At 33.4% G+C, this 24062-nt stretch overlaps 2 protein-coding genes across 2 annotated transcripts; both read left to right on the top strand.

Annotated features, from left to right (window-relative positions):
* Positions 1 to 14168: 14168 nt before the first annotated feature.
* On the top strand, positions 14169 to 17749 carry LOC139892662 (V-type proton ATPase subunit c''2). Its single transcript, XM_071875777.1, has 4 exons — positions 14169 to 14370; positions 14482 to 14559; positions 17113 to 17283; positions 17411 to 17749. Exons 1-4 carry the CDS (start codon positions 14240 to 14242, stop codon positions 17577 to 17579), a joined length of 549 nt encoding a protein of 182 aa, XP_071731878.1. The 5' UTR covers positions 14169 to 14239; the 3' UTR covers positions 17580 to 17749.
* A 550-nt stretch (positions 17750 to 18299) lies between these two features.
* On the top strand, positions 18300 to 23403 carry LOC139892661 (uncharacterized). The gene is made up of 8 exons (XM_071875776.1): positions 18300 to 18395; positions 18684 to 18805; positions 19191 to 19326; positions 19496 to 19577; positions 22335 to 22510; positions 22595 to 22732; positions 22829 to 22968; positions 23055 to 23403. The coding sequence occupies exons 2-8, from the start codon at positions 18688 to 18690 to the stop codon at positions 23285 to 23287; spliced, it is 1023 nt and encodes a 340-aa protein (XP_071731877.1). The 5' UTR covers positions 18300 to 18395; positions 18684 to 18687; the 3' UTR covers positions 23288 to 23403.
* The last annotated feature ends 659 nt before the right edge of the window (positions 23404 to 24062 follow it).

Here is a 24062-nt window from a genome sequence, read left to right as displayed (position 1 = left end):
GTTCTAAAAGCCCAGAGTGCATCCTCCAATTTCATGGACCATTCCTTCGGATTTGATCCTACGGTTTTCTCTAGAATACGTTTTAAAGGTCGGTTGGTATTTTTAACTTGTCCACTTGTTTGTGGATGGTAAGCGGTTGAGATTTTATGAGTTACTCCATATCTTTTGAGAACTTTCTCAAGTTGATTATTACAAAAATGAGTACCCCGATCACTTATTAAGGCTTTCGGTGTTCTGAACCTAGCAAAAAGACATTTTAAGAAGTTGACTACAACTCGTGCATCGTTAGTTGGGAGAGCTTGTGTTTTCGCCCATTTAGATACATAATCAATGGCAACGAGAATGTAGAGATTATTATGAGATTTTGGAAATGGACCCATAAAGTCAATACCCCAAACGTCAAATATTTCACATACTTGAATGACATTTTGTGGCATTTCATCACGTTGACTTATTTTTCCGGCCCTTTGACAAGCATCACAGGATTTACAGAGAAGGTGTGTGTCTTTGAAAATTGTAGGCTAACAGAATCCAGCATCGTAGACTTTTCTTGCTGTAAGTTGAGGCCCATAATGCCCTCCTATTGGTCCTGTGTGATAATGGTTTAAGATTTGACTAGCTTCATCTCCGAATACGCATCGGCGTATTATTCCATCGGGACAACTTTTAAACAAATGTTGATCTTCCCAAAAATAGTGTTTTATATCACTAAAGAATTTCTTTCGTTTTTGGTACGACAACCCTTTTTCAAGGAATCCACATACTAAATAGTTTGCATAGTCTGCAAACCATGGAATTTCACTATAATCTATCTTCAATAGATATTCATCAGGAAAGTTATCTTGTATGGCCGATTCATTTAGAAATTCTAATTCGGGATTTTCAAGACGAGAAAGATGATCAGGGGCGAGATTCTCTGCTCCCTTTTTATATCGGATCTCAATATCGAACTCTTGTAAGAGTAAGATCCAACGGATTAATCGTGGTTTGGCATCTTGTTTCGAAAATAGGTATCTAAGAGCAGAATGGTCGGTATAGACCACCGTTTTAGCTAGAACGAGATATGAACGAAATTTGTCAAAAGCAAAGACAATAGCAAGGAGTTCTTTTTCAGTAGTTGTGTAATTCGTTTGTGCTCCTTGTAACGTCTTACTAGCGTAATAAATAGGTTGAAATTATTTTTCAATCATTTGTCCTAAAACGGCTCCCATTGCAAAATCACTTGCATCCCACATGAGTTCAAATGGTAGATTCCAATTTGGAGTTATCATGATCGGCGCATTAGTGAGTTTTTCTTTAAGAATATTAAAATATTTGATGCATTCATCCGAAAAGATGAATGGAGCATCCTTTTCTAGGAGTTTATTCATAGGAGTGGCAATTTTAGAAAAATCTTTTATGAAACGTCGGTAAAAACCGGCATGCCCTAGAAAACTCCTAACTCCTCTAACATTTGTGGGATGTGGAAGTTTAGCAATTACATCTACTTTAGCTCTATCCACTTCAATTCCTTCCTTTGAAATTTTATGACCAAAAACGATGCCTTCTTTAACCATGAAATGACATTTCTCCCAATTAAGTACTAGATTTGATTGTTCGCATCTAATAAGCATTCATTCAAGATTAACTAGACATGATTCAAAAGTATCACCGAATACTGAAAAGTCATCCATGAAAACTTCCATGCATTCTTCTATCATGTCATGAAAAATTGCCATCATGCACCTTTGAAAGGTTGCAGGAGCGTTGCAAAGTTCAAATGGCATGCGTTTGTAAGCAAAAGTACCATAAGGGCACGTGAACGTGGTTTTTTCTTGGTCCTCGGGTGCGATTGGAATTTGAAAATATCCGGAGAAACCGTCAAGAAAACAATAGTAACTATTCCCGGCTAATCTTTCCAACATTTGATCAATGAAAGGTAAGGGAAAGTGATCTTTTCTGGTGGCGTCATTTAATTTTCTATAATCAATACAAACACGCCATCCTGTTACAGTCCTAGTAGGAATAAGCTCATTTTTTTCATTTGTGATGACAGTCAAGCCACTCTTCTTCGGTACGCATTGAACTGGGCTTACCCATGGACTATCAAAAATTAGATAAATTAAACCTGCATTTAGCAGTTTAATAATTTCTTTCTTAACAACATCTTGCATATTAGGATTTAGTCTTCGTTGGCGTTGCACATACGTTTTATGACCTTCTTCCATAAGGATTTTATGTGTGCAATACGAAGGACTTATACCTTTAATGTCATGAATTTTCCATGCAATAGCTGGTTTATGAGCTTTTAGCACAGAAATGAGTTGAGATTTTTCATTTTCAGTAAGAGAAGATGATATTATTACAGGTAATTCTGATTCACCATGTAAATAAGCGTATTCCAAATGATTTGGAAGTGGCTTTAACTCTAATGTCGGTGGTTCTTCTATTGATGATTTATATCGATATCTGTCTTTCTCTTTTAACATTCGAAGTTCTTCTGTTGTTGGTTCATAATTATTAGCCATGAGTGCGGCTAACATTTCAGCTTCATTAATTGGTTCAGTTCCTTCTCTTAAAGAACATTCTCCCGTTCCTTGTAATTCTGGAAATTCTTCTAACAATTCTGCATGTGAACTATAGTTTGAATATAATAACATGTATCATCTGCAGATTGCGGTTGTTGCATGGCTCTATCAACAGAAAAGGTAACACTCTCGTCCTATATACTTAGGGTCAGTTTCTTACCGAACACGTCTATTATTGCTTTGGCCGTGTTTAAGAATGGTCTTCCTAATATGAGAGGAATTCGAGAATCTTCTTCCATATCCAGAATAACAAAATCTACTGGAAATACTAAAGTACCAACTTTAACTAGCATGTTTTTCATTATCCCTCTAGGATATTTTACTGATCGATCAGCTAGTTGTATACTTATTCGTGTTGGTTTCAATTCTCCAAGGTCTAGTTTAGCGTATAGTGAATACGACATTAAATTTATACTAGCACCTAAGTCTGCCAATGCTTCTATTGAACTTAGACTACCCAAAAAATATGGAATTGTGAAACTTCCTGGTTCTGATAATTTTTCTGGTATCTTATTCAACTGCACTGCAGAACAATTAGCATTCATAGTAACAGCCGAGAGTTCTTCCATTTTCTTTCTATTCGTGATTAGATCTTTCAAGAATTTAGCATATCTAGGCATTCCTGAAATCACATCAATGAAAGGAAGATTGACATTTATTTGTTTAAACATATCCAAGAATTTAGATTGCTCGGCTTCAAGTCTCTCTTTTCTCATTTTACTCGGGTAAGGAAGCGGTGGTTGGTATGGTTTAACATAAGGTTTAGCCTTAACTGTGTTATCTTCATTATCCTTTTCAACTACCGGTTCTGTTTCCTTTTCTTGATCAGATTGTGGTTCTAGTGGAGTAGGAATGGAATCATCAGAAATTACAGGTATTTCAGGTGGTTTAAGTGTAATACCACTTCTCGTGGTAATGGCTTTAGCTGTTTCATTCCGGGGGTTAGCATTTGTATCACTAGGTAAACTTCCCAGTTTTCTTTCACCTATCAATCTTGCTAGGTTACTTACTTCTTGTTCCAAATTTTGGATAGAAGCTTGTTGATTTCTAAATGCTTGAGCATTTTGTTCATTCGTTTGTTTCTGAGATGTGAAAAATTGAGTTTGAGAATCAACTAGCTTTGACATCATATCTTCAAAATTTGGCTTTTTATCATCAGTTTGTGGTGGTTTATTTTGAAAAATAGGTCTTTGCTGATTGTAAGTATTATTGGATACTTGTTGATTGCTAGGACCTTGTTGGTTGTTGTATGGAACATTTCGGTTATAATTCTGATTTTGATTGTAGATTGGTCTTGGCAGTTGATAATTATTCTGATAATTATTTCCAGGCCTTTGGTTCATGTATGAAACATTCTCTCTTTGTTCCATTGTTAGTTCAATACTGAGACAATCTTTTGTCAAATGTGGTCCTCCACACTGCTCACAACTAATTCTTATTGAGTGAATATCTTTAGTCATCTTTTCCATTCGTCTCTCGACAGCATATATCTTTGCGGAAATGGAATCTAAGTCATGGCTAGAATCGGCTCTAGCTGCTTTAGATGATCTAACGATATCTTTTTCTTGGTGCCACTCATGTGAGTGAGAAGCAGTGTTATCAATAATTTTGTAAGCATCAGTTGCGGTTTTCTTCATAATGGAACCACCAGCTGCTATATCGATGTCTTTCCTTGTAGTGATGTCGCATCCTTGGTAGAATATCTGTACTATTTGACAGGTGTCTAAACCATGTTGCGGACATCCTCTCAATAACTTTTCAAATCTTGTCCACGCCTCATACAGAGTTTCGTTTGGCTTTTGTGTGAACGTAACAATTTCTCCTTAAAGTCTTACGGCTTTAGATGCCGAAAAGAATTGTTTAAGAAATTTTTCAACTAAAACGTCCTATGTATCAATCGCCCCTTCAGGTAACGATTCTAACCAATCTTTGGCTTCTCCCTTTAAAGTCCAGGGAAATAACATGAGATATATCTGTTCATCCTCCACTTCTCTTATTTTGAATAAAGTACAGATTCTATTAAAAGTACGAAGATGTTCATTTGGATCTTCCTTCGGTGCACCACTAAATTGGCATTGATTAGTTACCATGTGTAGGATTTGTCCTTTGATTTCATAATCTGGCGCATTAATGTCAGGTTGAGTAATTGCGTGACCTTGGCCAGTGCGTTTAGCTCTCATTCGGTCTTCTATACTTGGAGGTTCCAGATTCTCCATGATTGAATTTGTTGAATCTGAATCACTATAGGATTCTGATTTAATGGTTGGTTCCTCGACAATCTCCGTTTGAATGATTGGTGGTTCCGGAGGAAAGATTAATGGTTCAGGATCTCTAAATTGTCCCTGAATATTCTCCGGATTCTCAATTGTGAGGTCGGGTTCAAAAAATGGATTATCAGAAATTTGAATTGGAATACTTGGTCGACTGGATGACGATTCTAAAGAAAAATCAACGGCGACAATATTTGCTAGATGTCTTGATCGAGTTACAGGTGGTGAACGTTTTGCTCGGTGCATTCACTGAATATCCTATTAGTTATAAAAATAAAAATTATATAAGTTATCAAATTAATAGGCCTTTCTGATTTTGCCCACGTTTTGAATAGCCAATAGATGTAGCAGGGAGCCAGAACTCGCCACTAACAAATCCAACTATTACTACGAACCAGAAAATTTTGGATGCCTATCAATTTAACCGCTTAAAATAATTTTTCGTTGAAATTTAAAGAAATTTTAGAGAAGAAATAGAAAATTATATGTCCTAAAATCTAGAGCGGCGAAAAATAAGAAAGAAACAGAACGCGTCGAAAAACGTCGAAAAATAAAAGGTAGAAAGATAATAAAAAGAACGTAGCGCGTCGAAACTTAAAAAGGAACTAAAAACTAAGAATTAAAAGTTGCGTTTAAAAATATTAAAGCTTAAAAGGAATACTATATCCAAAACGGCAATAACTTAAAAAGTACTAAAATATAAAAATGGCGTCGCAAAATTCTAAAGCACCTAAATCTTAGTCTAAAGAAAAGGCACTTAAGGGATTTTACGGCAAAGCCTAAAAATCTAGAAATAAAAATAACTATGGCAAAAACTATGACTTAAAACTAAATACGAGCGAAAAATAAATATTACGCTAAAACAAATAAAAAGTTGCAAAATATAAAAATAAACTTAAAGTTGTAAAAAGTACAATTTTTATAAAAATATTATTTTTAAATTAATATTTTATAAAAGTATTAATTTTATAAGTAATAAAACTAATTAAAACCTAAAAATACAAATTTAATTAACTAAAACTAATTAATATTTTAATTAAATCCTAATTAATAATAATAATAAATTAAACAACCCTAATTTCGTAATTAATGCTGCAGTATTTGACCTGTCAGAAACCTCCGCGAGTGCGGATGCCAACTGGCAAAAAGTACCGCGAGTGCGGATACCTCAGGTTCAGATCAGACGCAGTTCGAATTTTGCAGGCTCAGTTTGTTTTACTAAATTTTTTTTTTTACTTTTTATTTTAATTTTCTGTTTTATAAAATATTTATATAAAATAAATAAAAACTTATAATTTGAAAAATAGAAATAGAATTAATTTATAATTTTATATATTTTAAACAAATTCTTAAAAATATATAGACATTTTTTTTATATTTTTGTATTTTTAATATTTAAAACGTATTTTTACAAAAATAAACTAAAACTTAATATTTTTTTTTTATATATAGCATTGCGCTTTCGGCGTTTAATTCTCCCCGGCAGCGGCGCCAAAAATACTTGATGTGCGTAGGGGTGTATACAAAATAGTTATATTTTTACAAGGAAATACTATTAAATATGATACAATTTTACACAAGTTATTTATTTATTTATAGAGTGGATGTACCTAAACCTTGCTACAACACTTATAGGCAGTGTACTTAATCGTACAGTAGTGTAGTTTTTAGTAAGTCCGGTTCGTTCCACAGGGAGACTTAAACTAGTTCAACGCTATAATAGTTTTAATTGTAAAAATACAAATATATTTATATAAGTAATATAATTATTATAAAAGGGAGTTTTTACCGTTTAATGACCGGTTTGTCGATCTTAAAACTTTAGTCGCAGTTAAAACCTAATGTAAAATATTAAAAATAATTATAACTTAATTTAAAGCGTAAAGTAAATAACGACAATGAAATTGCGATAAATAAAAGTGCGATAAAATAAAATTGCGATAATTAAAATGTACGATAAATAAAATGACAATAAATTAAAGTGCGATAATTAAAAGTGCAATTAAATATGAAATATATAAATTATGCTTATTTAAACTTCCGTAATCATGATGTTTGACGTGTTGATTTTAGTTTTTTTACCATGGGTTAATTGTCCTTTGTCCTGGATTATTTAATATGTCAGTCTGGTTTTTGTCCATAACAGTCCATCAGTCATAAATATAATGTGCGAGTGTCCTCGTCAAATTATCCTTATATCCGAAGTCAAATATTCCAACTAATTGGGGACTTAAACTGTAACAAGGTCTTAATACTTTGTTTAATAATTACATCAGGATATCGACTGCGTGTAACCCAAGGTTTTAATACTTTGTTAACAATTACGCCAAGTGTCCTTGTACATAATTCACCCCTATTTTAATAAGTCTATTAACTATTAATCCATTCCCGTGTCCGGTTAAATGAACGATTATTCGTACATATAAATATCCCGCCAATCGTGTCCGATCGAGTGTATATGGTTATTTATAGGTACGTCCAATTGTAAATCTTTATATTAAATTAACAAACTATCATTTAGTTAAACAAATATAAAGCCCATTAATAGCCCATAGTCTAATTTCCACAAGTGTCGTTCTTTTGTTCAAACCCCAATTATGGTACAAAGTCCAATTACCCAATCTTTAATATTTTAGCCCAACATCATGATTACTTCGATTTAAATAAGCATAATAATAACTTAGCTACGAGACATTAATGAAAATAATATAAACATAACTTACAGTGGGTATTAATAGCGTAGTGGTACACGGACAGAGTTCCGACTTACAAAACCTTAAAACATTCGACTAACCCAACCTTATTATTATCACTAACTTAAAATTAAAATTACAAATTGAGATTACGACTTGGATTGATAATTGATACATATATTATGTATATAGAGTAAAAAATAGAAAAAGGTGTAAAAAATTCAATCAGAATGCGCGACTTTTATAGCACACAATTCACTGTAGACCTCCGCGAGTGCGGATATTTTGTTCACAAAAGTTCCGCGAATGTGGAGGTATGGAATACAGCTCATCTCTTGATTTAAACGCGGGCTGCTGTATTTTTTAATATATATATATATATATATATATATATATATATATATATATATATATATATATATATATATATATATATATATATATATATATAATATATATATAATTATATATATATATTATATTATATTCTTGTGCATAGTTGACTTGTAATTTTTGGTCCGTTGCGTCGCGCACTGAAAGTTGGTTCATGTATCGGTTCTGGATTTTCGAACGTCTTTGCGTACTATTTAATATCTTGTACTTTGCGTTTTGCGTCTTGTACTCTTGTAATTTTGAGACGTTTCTCATCAATAATTTGAACCACTTTGATTGTACTTTGTACTTTTTAGCTTTTTGGTCGTTCGCGTCTTCAAATCGTCGAATCTGTCTTTTGTCTTCACCTTTTATTATTTAAACGAATATCACTTGTAAATAGAACAACCTCAACTAAAAGCTTGTCTTTCTTGAGAGATAATGCTATGAAATATATGTTCGTTTTTAGCATTATCATATACTTGTCCAAGTTCTTGCGATTATGTGGCTCCTGCTCGTGAGTCGTGATGGTATTGGTTGATCGATTGGCTCATAGTTTCTCGTTTGTCGTGTTCCAATTTTGTTCCATGTATATAATTGTTTATATCACAAGTCGTATAGTTTTTACTTGTGATGCATTTTGAGCAGTTTTGACACCTTCCTTGGTGTCTCGTTTGTACAGTTTTTAAATAATGCAATATATGATTGGCTTTTATAAAAAATGAGCTATTGTTAAAAAAAAATATTAAGATTATTATTGTTATATATATGATTTACTTGTAGAAAACTCTATAGTGTTATAATTTATCAAACTTTAGATTTATTATATTCGTTTGTTTCAATAATCTATATCTATAAGTCTATAACCTAGTTAATTTAAAATGTCACGTATAAACTTACTTTGGTTATAAAAATAAAGCTGACAAGTATCTTACATATAGTAAATTATAAAATTCTTTAGAAGACAACAAAGTATAATATATTATTTGTTGAAAAGCCAAAATAATGATAAATAACACAATGATTCATAAAATAACTGATTTTGATTAAGACACGAACGAGTGGATGTGGATGTTACCAACTTGCCGTGAGCCCGTGAAGATGGATTCATTCAATGAACTTACCATAATCTATTTATATTTTTTATACATTATATATATATATATTTTTTTTGAAAGGCAAGTTTGTATTATAAATATGAAAAAACCCGATACAGACTAGCAAGAAGCTAGACAAGACACGAGACTGCACACAAACGCACAGATAAGACTCACAGAACAGGAAAAAACACGAACACTAAGAAGGAAACACAATCACGAAGACACTAAATAGACACACTGCGACTAGAAACTAGAATCTATGTATCCGAATCAGAGGACGCGCAGGAGGAGCAACATGAGCAACAACCAACTTCATCATCGTCCTCCACCGAATCATTCATCACATTCCCGATAATATATCTTTCGTGCCACCGAAATTTATCCCGACGTCGGTTACGTTTCATATATCTCCTTCCCCAAACGTGTTTAATGAAATGACTTTTAATCAGTGGATGGACATTTCTCTCCTTAACACGAAAACGAGCAACCGCGGTAGATGTTAAAATAGAGGGCACGTCCTGCATATCAACACAATCCTCATTTAATAAGTTAGGATCGTCCCTATTACATGTTTCAGAAAAACTGCCCAACCCATTCGATAAAATAGAATAGTCTGGCCCAGTAGTTGTTTTTTGCTCAGGCCCAAATTCATTTTGAATTTTCATTGGGACTTCCGCATCCCTTTTTTCACGCGTGTAATTAATTTCCTCGACACTTGGGCGGGCGGCATTGGAAATCACATCGGGATCCCTCGGCGATTGAGCTTCACCTTCCTCCTGACCATCACCGGAATTGATCTCCGGCGTGGAGATCGCAGCCGGAGAGTCAACGAATGGAGCCGATGATTCATACTTTTCTCCCGGAATAATCTCTCCATCTTCAACAACGTCATTCACATCGCCATCTTCAATATCGTCTGCCCCAACTGTTGTTTCACTCGATTCGACACCAGCAATATCATTATTACCTTCAAAACAGGTTTCATTATTCCTGCCCTCACTTGGTAATTCATTATCCCCCACGCTGGTATCATTTGCATTTTTCGATTTGGGTGAGAGTTTACTGGATATGCCATGACTATAATTCAACTCATCTTCATCATCATCAACAACCCGAATCTTATTAACTTCAACCAAAGACCAAGAAACCCGATCTTTGCTAAAGCTAAACACTAGATTGTGGTTGCTTACCGATTCAGGGAGGTTAAAATCGAAGTGCTTATCCCCGACCCTTATCTCAATTCGATTAGACTCAGGAAGCTTACGTTCCATGTATTCATGTTTAGAATGTGCAAGAGAATCTGCGAAGCTTTGGCCTACCCATTCCATAGGTTTAGGCGGACCAGTGTTCCATGGAGCAGGAGGAAAATCCTCAGCATTCAAATTGTTCTCACAATCTTTATTCGATGAACGATTGGCTCCATTCCTCTCCACCGCCTTGTAAGCACGAATCCACTTCCCATTAACTTGTATGGTGTTTAACACCTTTGTGAAAGAATCAATATCGTTAATGTCCTCAAATCGAACATATCCGAAACGTTGGCCACTCGACAATCTCTTTCTTGCAAAATACATGTCTTTAAGAACTCCATAATTCTCGAAAACACTCCGGCAATCAACTCGAGACGATTTCTCCGAAAAGTTGAAAATTTAAAACGATGTTACTCGATTATCACCCGACTTTGAAAACGAGAAGTCATTTGACTTCGACATAATATATCATCATATCATATAATATTTATAATTTATATTTTATATATTATATTATATTATATATTATATTAAGAAAAATTATTGCGAGCATGTTGTTTATATAAGAGATTCGCGTCTGTCGTTCGCGGGTGTGATCCCTATACAAACTCAATAACAACTTATAATTAGTTCCTATAATTTACAAAATTAATTTAAATCACTATCATCAACGTCGTTATACAATAATACTTTAACAAACTAACGCGTTATGTATTACGCTAGTATTTAGCAATCTCATCTAAAACCATGAGTGCTTTATCTTATTAGTAAAAATTCAAATTATCTTCTTCATCAATTTTACGTGTCATTTTATATCATAATCAGCTATATGGTTAGATAGTGTCGTATAATTTCAACTTCGTTTATATTTTATTCATATACGTTCATTCAAAAATATATTCAATCTGGTATTAATATATGTTTAAGTCTCGCGAATGCTCGAGTTATAATAATAATTTTTTGATAATACATATGATATTTTGATAATATAATAATAATAATAATATTTTTTTAAAGGCAAACGCACGCCCCAACACAATTTTTTGTACACGGATATATACATATTGTCTTCCTGGGGATTTAAACCATGCCCTCAAGGTCCGGGGCCCCTTGATACTGACAGACAAATGACCTTTGGATATTATAATAATATATTATATTATAATATAATATATTGATAAAAATATAAGGAAAATTCAAACATAACTTCAAATGTTATATTTATAATATGTAGCTTGTTAATAACCAACTTTAATAACTACTATTGAACTACTCAAGAACTTTTCATCTTTCTTAAAAAGTTTCTCCCTAAATTTTTCAAAACCTACACCCCGCTTGTTTTTCTCCCGCCACTGGCTTCTAACCGGTAGTTCGGTTTCTTTCGCCCTTGAAGCCTTTTTTCATTTTTGTGTTCTCCCCGTCATCCACTATCATCTTAGGCGCTTGTTTGAATATCCCGGTTACTGCTTTCTCCTTCTGCCATCGTGTACGGACGCGTGAGGAAGGTGGTTCCTCCACATTACTATGTGCTTCGGCTGTGGTCAAGTCGAAATAATGGTTATTATCTTCAACTGTGGTTTTTTATTCTCTGTCATTATTCCGATGACTTCTAGTAATTGATTTTAAGCTTTCCGGTTGTGCTATCTTCTCTTTTTCTCCTCTTTCTTCCATCTTATATGTTGATTATATATATATATATATATATATATATATATATATATATATATATATATATATATATATATATATATATATATATATATATATATATATATATATAATAGGCAATACATGGGCTATTTTGTTTATATTTGAATCAATTACATGAACTTTCGATACTTAATTATGATGAAATTGATTTTAGGTATTTGGTAGAAAAGATGATGTTTTGAAGCTAAAAGGATGATTGTTGAATAAGGTTGACATTTTGGTTCGCGAGCTTCCACTGTTCTAGTCATATCTCACTCATACGGACATGGACTGAGGTGAAGTCAAAGCCCAGACGTCCGTAATTCAGAGCTCTACAACTTTCATTTTTGGATTTTGCTGAGATTCAATGAACAAAGCACCACTTTGGAGAGAAAGAGCCGCGTTTTGATGGTTGAACAGAAGATTTCAGACTTTAGAGAAAGTGCCTATTTGAGGGAAAGTCACTTTGGCGGTCCGTCTGACATGGCATCTGTGCGAAAATCCTATTTAAACAACTTTTCAACCCTAATTCATAATGTTCTAACCCTAGCCGCTTGGGGTCGACTTGGAGGCGATTTTGGGCTTTTTGGGAGCTTTGGAAGGCAATAATTGCCACTATTCTAACATCTTTAATTTGGTTGATTTTTGTAATTTTCATTATGAATTATTGTTTTATGATTGTTTCCATTGCTTTGAACATGATCGTTGATTAGATGTAATATGTTTTATCTAGGCTACATACTAAGGATGTTGAATTGATTTATATTTTTGGTTTCTAATTGTGTAGGTCATAATTTAATGTCTAGATGGATGAATGATTTTTGCTTTAATCTTATTTATTTGATTTAACTGGTTACTATGTTGAGATGATCAAATCGACACCTTGAGGCTTTAAATATAGTGATTTTCAATTGCTTAGGTTAGTACTAGGGACTGTGTGTTCACTACTCTAGCAAAGAGGACCAGTTAGATTGAATAAAGAGATTAAGCAGGGTGAATTGTGTGCAATGACCAATCAACATAATTAGTGGAGACTGCAACCGTACGACGCCATGTTCTAGATCATTAAGTTAGTTGATAAAAATTTTCAATTGCAAAGAAATTGTCTTTTCTAATAGTTGTGCCTACTTGTACAACAGTATATGTGGTATATTACTAGGATTGCATATGAAATCTGTGAGGAGTCTGTGAAATCACGCATGATGAAGTATTAACCTATATTTTTTTACTTCCAACATCTGAAGTGAATAATGTCTAAATAAGCATATTTGTATGATTGTGTTAGTTCTTGATATATAATTGCTTGCTTATTATTTTAAGTCTTTTTGTTGTTAAAAGGTTATTCTTGAACCTTTGCTAAATAATTAAAGTGAAAAATTGACATAACATTTGCTCGGCTCAAGGTTTAAGCCTAAATTATTATCCTATATAGTAATAGTAATAGTAACAGTAATAACAAGTGTGGGTTCTCTACTCCCATTGGCCCACAACACTATACATAATTTTTTTTTCTCACTACAATCATCCCCAACAAAGTTTTTTTATTTAGGCTCACTACTATCATCCTCAACAAAACGAGTTTTCCCATTTCTACTTAAGTGAGAAGTGCGCGTCACCATCATTCTTGTTATACTTTCATAACCTATAGCTTTCACATGTCTATCATATATTCCTATCCATAAAGTGTATACAGGGTACAAACTAGGGATGACAAAAAAACCAGTATTCGATTGGGAAATTCGATACTTTTGAGTTGAGTTCGGACCGGGTAAATGGGTATAGGGCTGGGTATGAGGATGATTTTAATTTTTTCGCGGGTTCGAGTCCGGGAACATTTTTAGACACATACTCAATTACCCGGCCTGTATACTTAAAAAAAGATATGAATCCATATACCTGGTCCGCAAACCCTATTACTCGACCCACGTACTCGATTATCGACCCCTATACCCGATAAATGACTCAAATACCCGTGAGAAAACCTGTTTACCTGATTCTGTTCGTCAGTAAATGGCGACTCAAATATTTGTGGAGAAATCCGTTTACCGCTAGTTAGTAATTAAATGGGAACCCAGTGGGTCCTGGGCTGGGTTTGGGTAGGAATTTTTAATCGGGTTCGGGATTACCTAAAATCGCCCAATCTCGACCAGATGACATATATGGTCCAAACTTGTATGACCCGACCCGTTTGTTTCGAAATACCGATACATAACTAACCCGATATTTTTTTCGTCGTGTGTGAGTGATTCTGTGTTTCTCTCTCATAAGAAAACTCCATTGTGTTCTGAATCTGAAAAGATGTCCGGAACTGCGATAATTGTAGGAGCATCAAGCTCATGGGCTCATGCATTAGTTAAAATCTCACCGTACACATTTTCTGCAATCGGTATCGCCATTTCCATCGGTGTTTCGGTCCTCGGTGCTGCTTGGTTCGCACCTATTTTAACTTATGTTCTTCTGTATTTGTTATTTTAGGGTTCTATGCAATCAATCAATTGTAGGTAGATTTGTTCTTAATTCTGCTCTTTTATTGCTTACAGGGGAATTTATATAACTGGTAGTAGTTTAATTGGAGCTGCCATTAAAGCCCCAAGGATTACCTCCAAAAATCTCATCAGGTTCCCTTTTTTTTTTTTATATTATTATTATTATTATTTTTTATTCTGTCCTAGGGTTTAATTATAATATTGTTTATATATGTTGTAGGAATACTTTGAAACTGTTCTTATATATCTATATCTATCAATAATTATAGTTCTGAGAAATTAGACATACAAGTTTAAATCAAAGAGTAAAATACTAATATGTATAACAATATAACTCGTGCTGTTAAAAAAAAACAACAACAATATAACTCGCTTCATGATATAAATTCAATAACAGATATATCAGCAGTTTTGGTGTTTTACGCAACTGAATTATGATCCATGGTTGACTGATTCTTATGCGAACTTGATGTGTTTTCGATTGGTCTGATGACTGATATGAAGTGCATTCTTTTCATATTGATAGTAACATCTATATCTATCTATACTTTCTATTAAATTCCTAAAATGATGATGTCATCTAACTCTAATTTAACTCGTCATTTAACACATGTCATCTTCACAATAATCATGGTGATGTCATTAATATTTTAATAACTTAAATAAATAAATAAAATAATTTAGAAAATGATTATTACCATAATTAAAAAAGAAGCTTCTAATTTATCATTTTTTCTTGAGATATTAAAATTTAATTTTAAAATGAGACTTACACTCCATAAGCTTAAAAAAATCTGCCAATTTTGTTTTAAAATAAGCAAAAAGAGAAAATTTTAAACCCTTGTGATGATCTCATTAAAATAATTAATTGTATTTAATAAAAAAATTAACATGTTAATTGTATAATATATGAAGCATAATGTACAACTTTATGATAAAACACCCCATTACCATATGTATAATATTTGAGGCATTATGTACAACCTTATGATAAAACACATGCATGACCATATCTATAAACTTTAAAAGAAATAGTACAATCTTATACAAAATACCCCATAATAATTATAATAACTATTATTATATTATTATTATTATTCAAATGTGAGTTCTCTTTACGGGATTAATTATGTTATATATGTATACGAAATACATGTTTTAATAAAAGATGTAGTGTATGCTTTTATGACAAGAAAAATAGTAATTATGATAAAAATTGAAAGATTGTGGTGAGAGAATAAATATAGTTTATTTATTCTGATCAAGTTAAGTACGTCAATATGTTTGTAAAAATAATGACAACTTTCTTATCAGAATCCGTGATTTCATTTGTCATTAAACTAAATGACTTTAGCATTTATGTTCATTTAGTACCTAAAACATATCATATTAAACTGTTTTGTTTAGATAAACCCGTAGTTCCACGGGTCATTTCACTAGTATGTTCCTAAAGTTCTACTGTTCTAGTATATACGATTTTATAGTCGAGTAAAGAAACATCAAACTAATTTATTAAATACAAACGTTGAAGTGATGGTGAACACACCTGCTAAGATCCCTACGTTCATCACTGCTTGCCTTTAATCGACCGACAACAGTGAAGACAAATGCTTCGTTCAGTCTCTGCTGTCTTTATAGTTACATTTATGGTAATGAGTTTTGAAATTACTTCTCCAGATAATTGAGGTTAAGAAGAATTTTATTGATTGAAATTTGTGATATCCACTACAAATGCAAAGTCAGCTACTTATTACATTGTGCTAACTAATTATCTAACAAACTAAACTATAAGATCTTGACATCTGGACATGATTAACAAACTTTTAATAGCATTCTAATTAGCATGTGCCTATTCCTCTTCTTGCTTCCAGCCAAATGATAATCTCTTGTCTACTTTGTAGTTGGACCACCAAAATGCACTCCTTTGGAAAGTCTGTCCACGACCACACATATCATAGACTCATAGTGTAACCATATGAATTAGGCAACCTAGTTATTAAATCCATGCTAAGATCTTCCCATACCTTGTCTGGTATATTTAATGGTTGTAATAAGACATAAGGTGCTGCATTCAGTGTCTTAACTTGTTTGCTTAATTAACTAGTTTATGTTCATCCATCTAGTAGCAAGGGTTGCTAATGTCAAGCTTGTAGTAACTAGGATTAAATTTCACTTTGGGTCCACTTGGATGTATTAAATTTGTAACACATGAGAATTGTGATTCAATGGAGCCTTAGTACCTAAGAATTACTACTCCCTAAACTTTAAATTCCTTTCTGTTAGAATGTTTTTTTTGTGATTTATTTAAAAAATAATAGTTTCACTTTTATGTAACTTTGACACTTAAGTGTACATGTTAGAATTGACAATATGCTATGCAAGTTGACAGGTCTTGTCTAAGCTTTACTTATTCATCTTTCAAAAGGGAATTTCAGAGGAAAAAAGTCACCCATGATTATATAATTCCATAAAGTACAAACAAGTAGATACACATGTTAGCATGCTTACATCTTAACTCCCTAATTATCAATTACAGTGTGTTTGGTCATGCAAAATCAGGTGTTGTGTGGAATTACGTCTGTAGAGTATCTCACCAGTAATCGAGTAACATTCGTTAACATATACTCCGTGTATGGCAATTATTAATTTTTAAATACGTTAGTGATCTGTATTATACAATTTCAGTGTAATTTTCTGTGAGGCTGTCGCTATTTATGGAGTCATTGTGGCGATCATTCTTCAAACAAAGCTGGAGAGTGTCCCATCATCACAAATATATGCACCTGAATCCCTCAGAGCAGGATACGCAATATTCGCCTCAGGCATAATTGTGGGCTTTGCAAACCTTGTTTGTGGGTATGTTCCTTTACCTATCTACTCTTTATTTGAGCGACTGCTTACTGAAATTTCTGCAGTTTTCAACCTAATTAATCTCATGTTTATAATTATTGTTTTTCGTGATATATAATCTTCTGGATCACAGTTTATGTGTTGGAATCATTGGAAGCAGTTGTGCTTTATCGGATGCCCAAAACTCGTCGCTCTTTGTAAAGATCCTTGTAATTGAAATTTTCGGAAGTGCACTTGGACTGTTTGGAGTAATTGTGGGGATAATAATGTCTGCTCAAGCAACATGGCCTACTAAGGTGTGAGATCTTGTATGCATAATTATTCATTATTTTTTGTTGTTACGGCTTATAATTCTCCCATGTTGATTTGTTTTTTCTTTGTTCATCTTTAAAATACTTTTGTGATACTTATGTAGTTGAAAGATATCCGCTCTAATAATAAATAAGTGTTTGATCACGAGCATTTCAAAACATTTTGAATGTCAAGCTCCGATGAGCATTTGTCCAAGCTATCAAGAAGCTTGCTTTGTTTCTAGTTTGTCTATAACACTTGACATTGCGATCCATCTAAAACACAATTTTTTTTCCTTCTAAAAAACAATAATAATATATAACCGATTAGGGAGATCATAAAAAAGGAAACCCCAAAGAAACATACAAACGATAAAACTACCGAACTCAACTAATCAAAAAACCTAAACGAGCTCACAACTAAAACACGGAAAGTAATCAAGCAATACAATACATCACTAGTACTAGTAACGCTACCACAAAGGGCTACCGCGCTTAATAACAACGACCTAAACTCTAAAAGAGAGAAGACAATCTAAACCACACGGAAAGATTGAAAACCATCTAACACACGACAAAAATAAAACCTTGGAGCAAACACTAAGACTATGAATGCTCTAATAACCTTTATGATGAGGGCTTCTTTTGTAAATAGATTAAAGTTATAATAAAGGGCATCTATCCGAATATTCCACGATCTCAAGGGACCATAATGTAAACATCAAGAAACAAGAGGGATCACCAACAAGCAAGAAATCACAAACCATCGTCGATCCGACCTATAAAACTCAAGAAGATGCATCAATGGCTGCCTTGCGCCTGAGCCCTGTACGCAGTAGTCTATATCTATATCTATATCTATATCTATATATATTAATAAATAATAATTTTATAATTTCTATTTTTTTGATTAATTCTCTTAGTTCACACATACACAACATACATCCCGCCCATCTGTTGTTCTTTCTCAAATCTCAATTAGGGTTATCCGTTGATATACAGTATATCGATATTTGTTAAATTAATCATTTGAGGCAATTGTGCTCGATTTTTGGGGGTCAATGTCACGATCAGTTTTTTAGGGTTTTTTGTGTGATTCGATTTTATAATTTTTAGGATTATGGATAAGAAGAAGGTCTCTGTTCCTCTTGTTTGCCATGGGCATTCTCGTCCAGTTGTTGATTTGTTTTATAGCCCCATCACTCCAGATGGTTTTTTTCTCATCAGTGCCAGCAAAGGTATATCTATACCCTATATATATATATCTATATCTGTATATACATATATTGTGCATCATTAGTTAATATAGTGTTGTTTAACTGAAATATGTGCACTTGTATTATGTTAAAAGAATTTGAATGTACTATACTATTTGAATGTACTTGGATTGGGCCGGGTTTCCTCCTGGCAGCATTTGGGTGCGGGTTATGCAACTGCGGGAGCTGAACGCGTGGGTGGTTAAGTCCCCCTGGGTGATCCCGTATTGCTGTTCAAAAAAAAAAGAAATTTGAAGTCTTGAAATGTAGGAGTATATGAATATGTAGTTATAAGTTTAAGTTGGGGTATTATGTAATTCTGGTAATTGAAGTACCGTAACTTACATTTAGAAATATGGTAATTTAGATTCAACACCAATGCTTAGAAATGGAGAAACTGGAGATTGGATAGGAACATTTGAGGGACATAAAGGTGCAGTTTGGAGTTGCTGTTTAGATACGAAAGCGTTACGTGCTGCTTCGGCTTCTGCTGATTTCACAGCGTACGTGGTCATTTTTTTTTAACTTCGTTCATACAATGTTATAGTTTTTGTTTGTTAGGGAAGTTCTTTTTTTGTTGATATCATCTTATACTTAAGTGATATGGACAAGTTCTTTTTTTTTTTTTTTGCGATTGTCATTATGTTAAATGCTTTAATGACCATTGAACAGGAAATTGTGGGATGCGTTAACTGGGGATGTACTGCACTCATTTGACCATAAACATATTGTCCGAGCATGTTCATTTTCTGAGGCAGGTTCATCTTTCTTTATATACAACCGGTTATGCCTTCTATCTTTTAGTTTTGACTGTTCTAAAATAAGAAGGAAATAATCGCAAAGTTAATTATGCCAATTAAGGTAAGAGAATTTGCTGGGGAGGGAGTATATCTGTACGGAAGATATATCACATGTTTAGCAGGTTAATTTATCTGATAAACATTGAATGGTTCGGCCAAAAAATGAATTCTAAACGTTTCTGCAGTTAATTCTGTTTGATTAGCATACAATCTCTTTACGCATATCCAAGGACATTGCCTTCATTCATTATCTTGACATATGACCTTGCTTGTCCAAAAGAATTTTTCATACTTGAATGTATAAGAAAGATTCAAAAAAATCAGTTAGGATGTTGTGCATGTTCTGTAAAATAGTTGTAGGTTGTAGCTATTAGCTAGAGCTGTTCTCGTAGCTTTTATTTGTACAAAAGTGTTTGGTATAGTTAACAAAGGACATAATTAGAAACTTCAATTATTATAACTAAAAACATTATTATAGAAAGAAAAAAAACGTAGCATCATTTAGTAAACATAGAAAAATTCTCATTATTATTATTTATTATATACAGTATTATATTAAAAGGTAAATAAAACATAAGTATGTTTCAAAATATGTCATTTATCAAAAAGTTACTCCGCATATAACAATCATGTTGATGTTGATATTCATTAGCTATAACAATACTTATACTTACATAAAAATATACTTGTATATATATTTATTATATACGCAAAGACACCAAAACCAACGAAATTATATATATATTTGTAATAGTTATATATATTTGGTAGACCAGTAGCAACTTCAAATTATAGTCTTTAGCTTTATTATTATAGAGCTACTAACTCATCATTAGTATAATTTTTTAAATGACAAAATTGCACCCTCGGTCCATGATGTTTGTATCAAATAGCATGGATAACCTTTATCTATTTTTTTGGCGCCGTTGACCTTCAACTTTCGAATTTTGGCATGGATGACCTTCAGCCTAACTTTCGTTAAAATTTTGGCGTCAAGTTTTCTCACGTGCTAGGCACATGAGGGTAAATTAGTCTAGTCCAATTTTACATCTTTAAATAAGCTTATACCAACTAGACGCGTTTAATACAAATATAAGGTAACTTACACAATTGTTAACAATTTAAAAAAAAAAAAAAGCAAACTAGCGATTTACAAAGGGGAAGCAGTCAATAAAAGCTGCTATATTGAGAATCAAACTCAATTTCTATCTCGTTTTTGGCTTTCAGTACAGCCCAGATTTGTACTTCATTTTATTCTCAGTACAACTGTTCGATGGCCCCCAATTCTCTCCCGTAACCCTAACTTCGCCGGCAACAAATACTAATAATTTAGGGTTCCAGTGGCGTAACCGGCACGTCGTAAAGTGTAGGGAAGGCCTAGAACGTCGGCGCCGACGATTGCGATGAAAACGTTTGCAGAAGTCTTGAATTGGGAAGAAAGATGAGCCGATTTTGATGAATTGAGAAGTGGGAGATTTAATACATGAGATGATGATGATGAACTTGCTTCTGATTTCTTATTATTTTCTTCAAATTCCATGATAATAATTGTTTATTAGGAGCTTGATTGAAATGTAGTATCTTCAATTTTAAAAGATCTAAATTTAGCACTTTATCTTTTAAGATCTGTAGATATATGTGTATATCAAACGTGTCTAGTTGGTGTTGGTATAAAGTTGTAATTTAAAAATAATTTAATATTAATATTAATTAATATTAATTTATTAATATCTGTGTAAGTTACCTTATATCATTTGTATCAAACACAGAAGTATCAAACGCTTCTAGTTGGTATAAAGTTAATTAAAGATGCATACTTGGACTAGACTAATTTACCCTCATGTGCCTAGCACGTGAGGAAACTTAACGCCAAGAATTTAACGAGAGTTAGGCTGAAGGTCATCTATGTCAAAATTCGAAAGTTGAAGGTCAACGGTGCCAAAAAAATAGATAAAGGTTATCCATGCTATTCGATACAAACATCATGGACCAACGGCGCAATTTTGTCTTTTTAAATCTATTACACTAGACCAATCAAGAGACAGAAGGAACCATATGGGTAAAGGGAAATGAATGTAAAGTTGGCTGCACCGTGCATGAAGCCAGTGCTTAAAAATTTATTTAGCATGCGTTTTTAAGTAAATGTCTAGATCAAAAGCTCCCATTCAGTTCAAACGCTTCTAATGTTAGAGTTTAGATTTAGAGCTTTTTGTTCTAGACAAAAAGATTACAACTCTTCTCCCAAACAACATCTCTATTTTGTAGGAAGTTTAATTTATTACTATTTAATAAGAAAGTCCGAATATTTTGACCAGTTAAAGGTGAAAAACTAGGTTGCTTCTTCGGCAAAACTGGGATAAAGTTGATCCAAATTCCCAATTCAAGATAAATTCATGAAGAAGTTATTTAGGATCTATTCCAGCGTTTAGAAATTGGTTAATCAGTAAAGATACATGTACTTGGTGCCCCTTAGAGACCCAAGCCCTAGTGGCCCCGCAAAATGGTGATTTAAAATAGAATCTACATCTTGAAACCAAACTAGTTTGGAGCAGCGTTACGACATTAAAACCAACCATCAAAAAGCATAACGATGCATAGATCAAGCACAACCAGACACTCGTTGAAAATATGATTTTCTTACTTGTGAATCAATTTGTTGAAATATATTTTTAACACAATGCTTAAAGAATAGAAATAAAATTATTTTGCAGGATACAACTCGTCTGCTGACTGGTGGTTTTGAGAAGATACTTCGCATATTTGATTTAAGCCGACCCGATGCACCTCCCGTTGAAGTTGACCATTCTCCAGGTTCTGTCAGGACTGTTGCATGGCTGCACAGTGACCAGACAATATTGAGTTCCTGCTCTGATTCTGGAGGTGTAAGGTACGTAATTACCAATTTTAGCTCCTTGATTTGTGTAAATTGGAAATAACATAATATATAATATACGTGACTATATATTGGCAGGTTATGGGACGTTAGGAATGGGAAGATGGTCCATACTCTTGAAACAAAATCACCTGTGACCAGTGCTGAAGTCAGCAAGGATGGTCGTTATATAACCACTGCTGATGGATCTTCTGTCAAGTTCTGGGATGCAAACCAGTACGTTTTTAAATAAGATCATTCAGACATTGAACATAACTTCATATTTTATTCTACATATACTGTAAATAATGTTTTGTTGTTTTTGCTTTATAGTTTTGGATTGGTGAAAAGTTATGAACTCTCCTGCAATGTGGAATCAGCTTCATTGGAACCAAAGTTTGGTGATAAGTTTATTGCTGGAGGTGAAGACATGTGGATTCGTCTATTTGATTTCAACACTGGCGAAGAAATTGGTTCGTATTTTGTTATTTTAATATAATTATATTCCCATATCACGAATAAGGAGATGACAAATTCAATTCTGTGACAATCGGTGCAGGTTGCAACAAGGGACACCATGGTCCAGTCCATTGTGTGAGGTTCTCACCAGGAGGTGAATCATATGCATCTGGGTCCGAAGATGGAACCATAAGAATATGGCAGACAGGGCCTTTGAATCCAAAGGAGAAAGAAAGCTCTGTTCCAAATGGGCCAACCAAGGATGTGAAGCCTATAACAACAGCTGATGAAATTGGTACAAAATTGGAAGATTTGAAAGTTGGCAGGGAGTAGTAGGGGTTGGGTGGTGGGTGGTTGTTAGCTAGAAAACATACATATATGTTTGTTCATCTTGTGTGTGGCTAAGTTGTAAGTCTATGCTATCTTTGCTTCGGCTTTTGAAATAAATAGAAACTGCTTGTGAAATTTGACTTTGCTTGCTATGAATTAATTTTTTCTGTTACTAATTTAGTATGCAAGTCACATTGAAGTGTAAAGTACACAGTTCCGTCGAAGGTATTAGAGGTATTGCTGGAAGCATTCTCTTTACCTATACGTAAGGGTATAATTGTCTTCATTTTCCTTCGATCATATCCCGTCGAGGACAGGTTTGAATAGTGGTGTTGTATTTTAATATGTAAAGTACTATACTTACACTTGATATCTACCTCTAAAATCTTCCTTTATACTTGGATTAACCTTCAATCTTAAGAAATTTTGCATGTTATGTGTAATAATTTCCACCACCAACAACACTATCCAATTCTTGAGAGGTATTGAGAGGTAAGAAAAAAGCAAGTAGTTACGTTTTTTTTTTTTCAAAAGAAAAAAGCAATCGATGTCAACCGATCATGTCAACTTCTTTATTTTCATTTCTATATTCCTTACTTGTAACGACCCGTCAAAATCGCTATTGACGCGGCACGTTAATCATTGATTTCACAGTGAAGTTTTGACCTCTATATGATACGTTTTGATAAAATATTGCATTCATTAAAATAAGTGACTTTCTAAACATAGAAAGTTATAAACATGTGGGCGAGTGCTTAGGTATAAGCAAAACCCCGAA

This window comes from Rutidosis leptorrhynchoides, chromosome 2, assembly GCF_046630445.1.
Source record: "Rutidosis leptorrhynchoides isolate AG116_Rl617_1_P2 chromosome 2, CSIRO_AGI_Rlap_v1, whole genome shotgun sequence".
Classification (NCBI taxonomy): domain Eukaryota; kingdom Viridiplantae; phylum Streptophyta; class Magnoliopsida; order Asterales; family Asteraceae; genus Rutidosis; species Rutidosis leptorrhynchoides.
The sequence above is the reverse complement of the archived record's forward strand: the minus strand, read 5'-3'. Positions and strand labels throughout refer to the sequence as shown.

What these genes read in the sequence shown, in the direction of transcription:
- LOC139892662 (XM_071875777.1), top strand. Translation starts at nt 14,240, where the DNA reads ATGTCCGGAACTGCGATAATTGTAGGAGCATCAAGCTCATGGGCTCAT. An exon ending in ACCTCCAAAAATCTCATCAG is followed by an intron (nt 14,560 to 17,112) that starts GTTCCCTTTTTT and finishes ATACAATTTCAG; the next exon opens with TGTAATTTTCTGTGAGGCTG. An exon ending in TTTGCAAACCTTGTTTGTGG is followed by an intron (nt 17,284 to 17,410) that starts GTATGTTCCTTT and finishes TCTGGATCACAG; the next exon opens with TTTATGTGTTGGAATCATTG.
- LOC139892661 (XM_071875776.1), top strand. Translation starts at nt 18,688, where the DNA reads ATGGATAAGAAGAAGGTCTCTGTTCCTCTTGTTTGCCATGGGCATTCT. An exon ending in GAGCATGTTCATTTTCTGAG is followed by an intron (nt 19,578 to 22,334) that starts GCAGGTTCATCT and finishes ATTATTTTGCAG; the next exon opens with GATACAACTCGTCTGCTGAC. An exon ending in CAACACTGGCGAAGAAATTG is followed by an intron (nt 22,969 to 23,054) that starts GTTCGTATTTTG and finishes CAATCGGTGCAG; the next exon opens with GTTGCAACAAGGGACACCAT.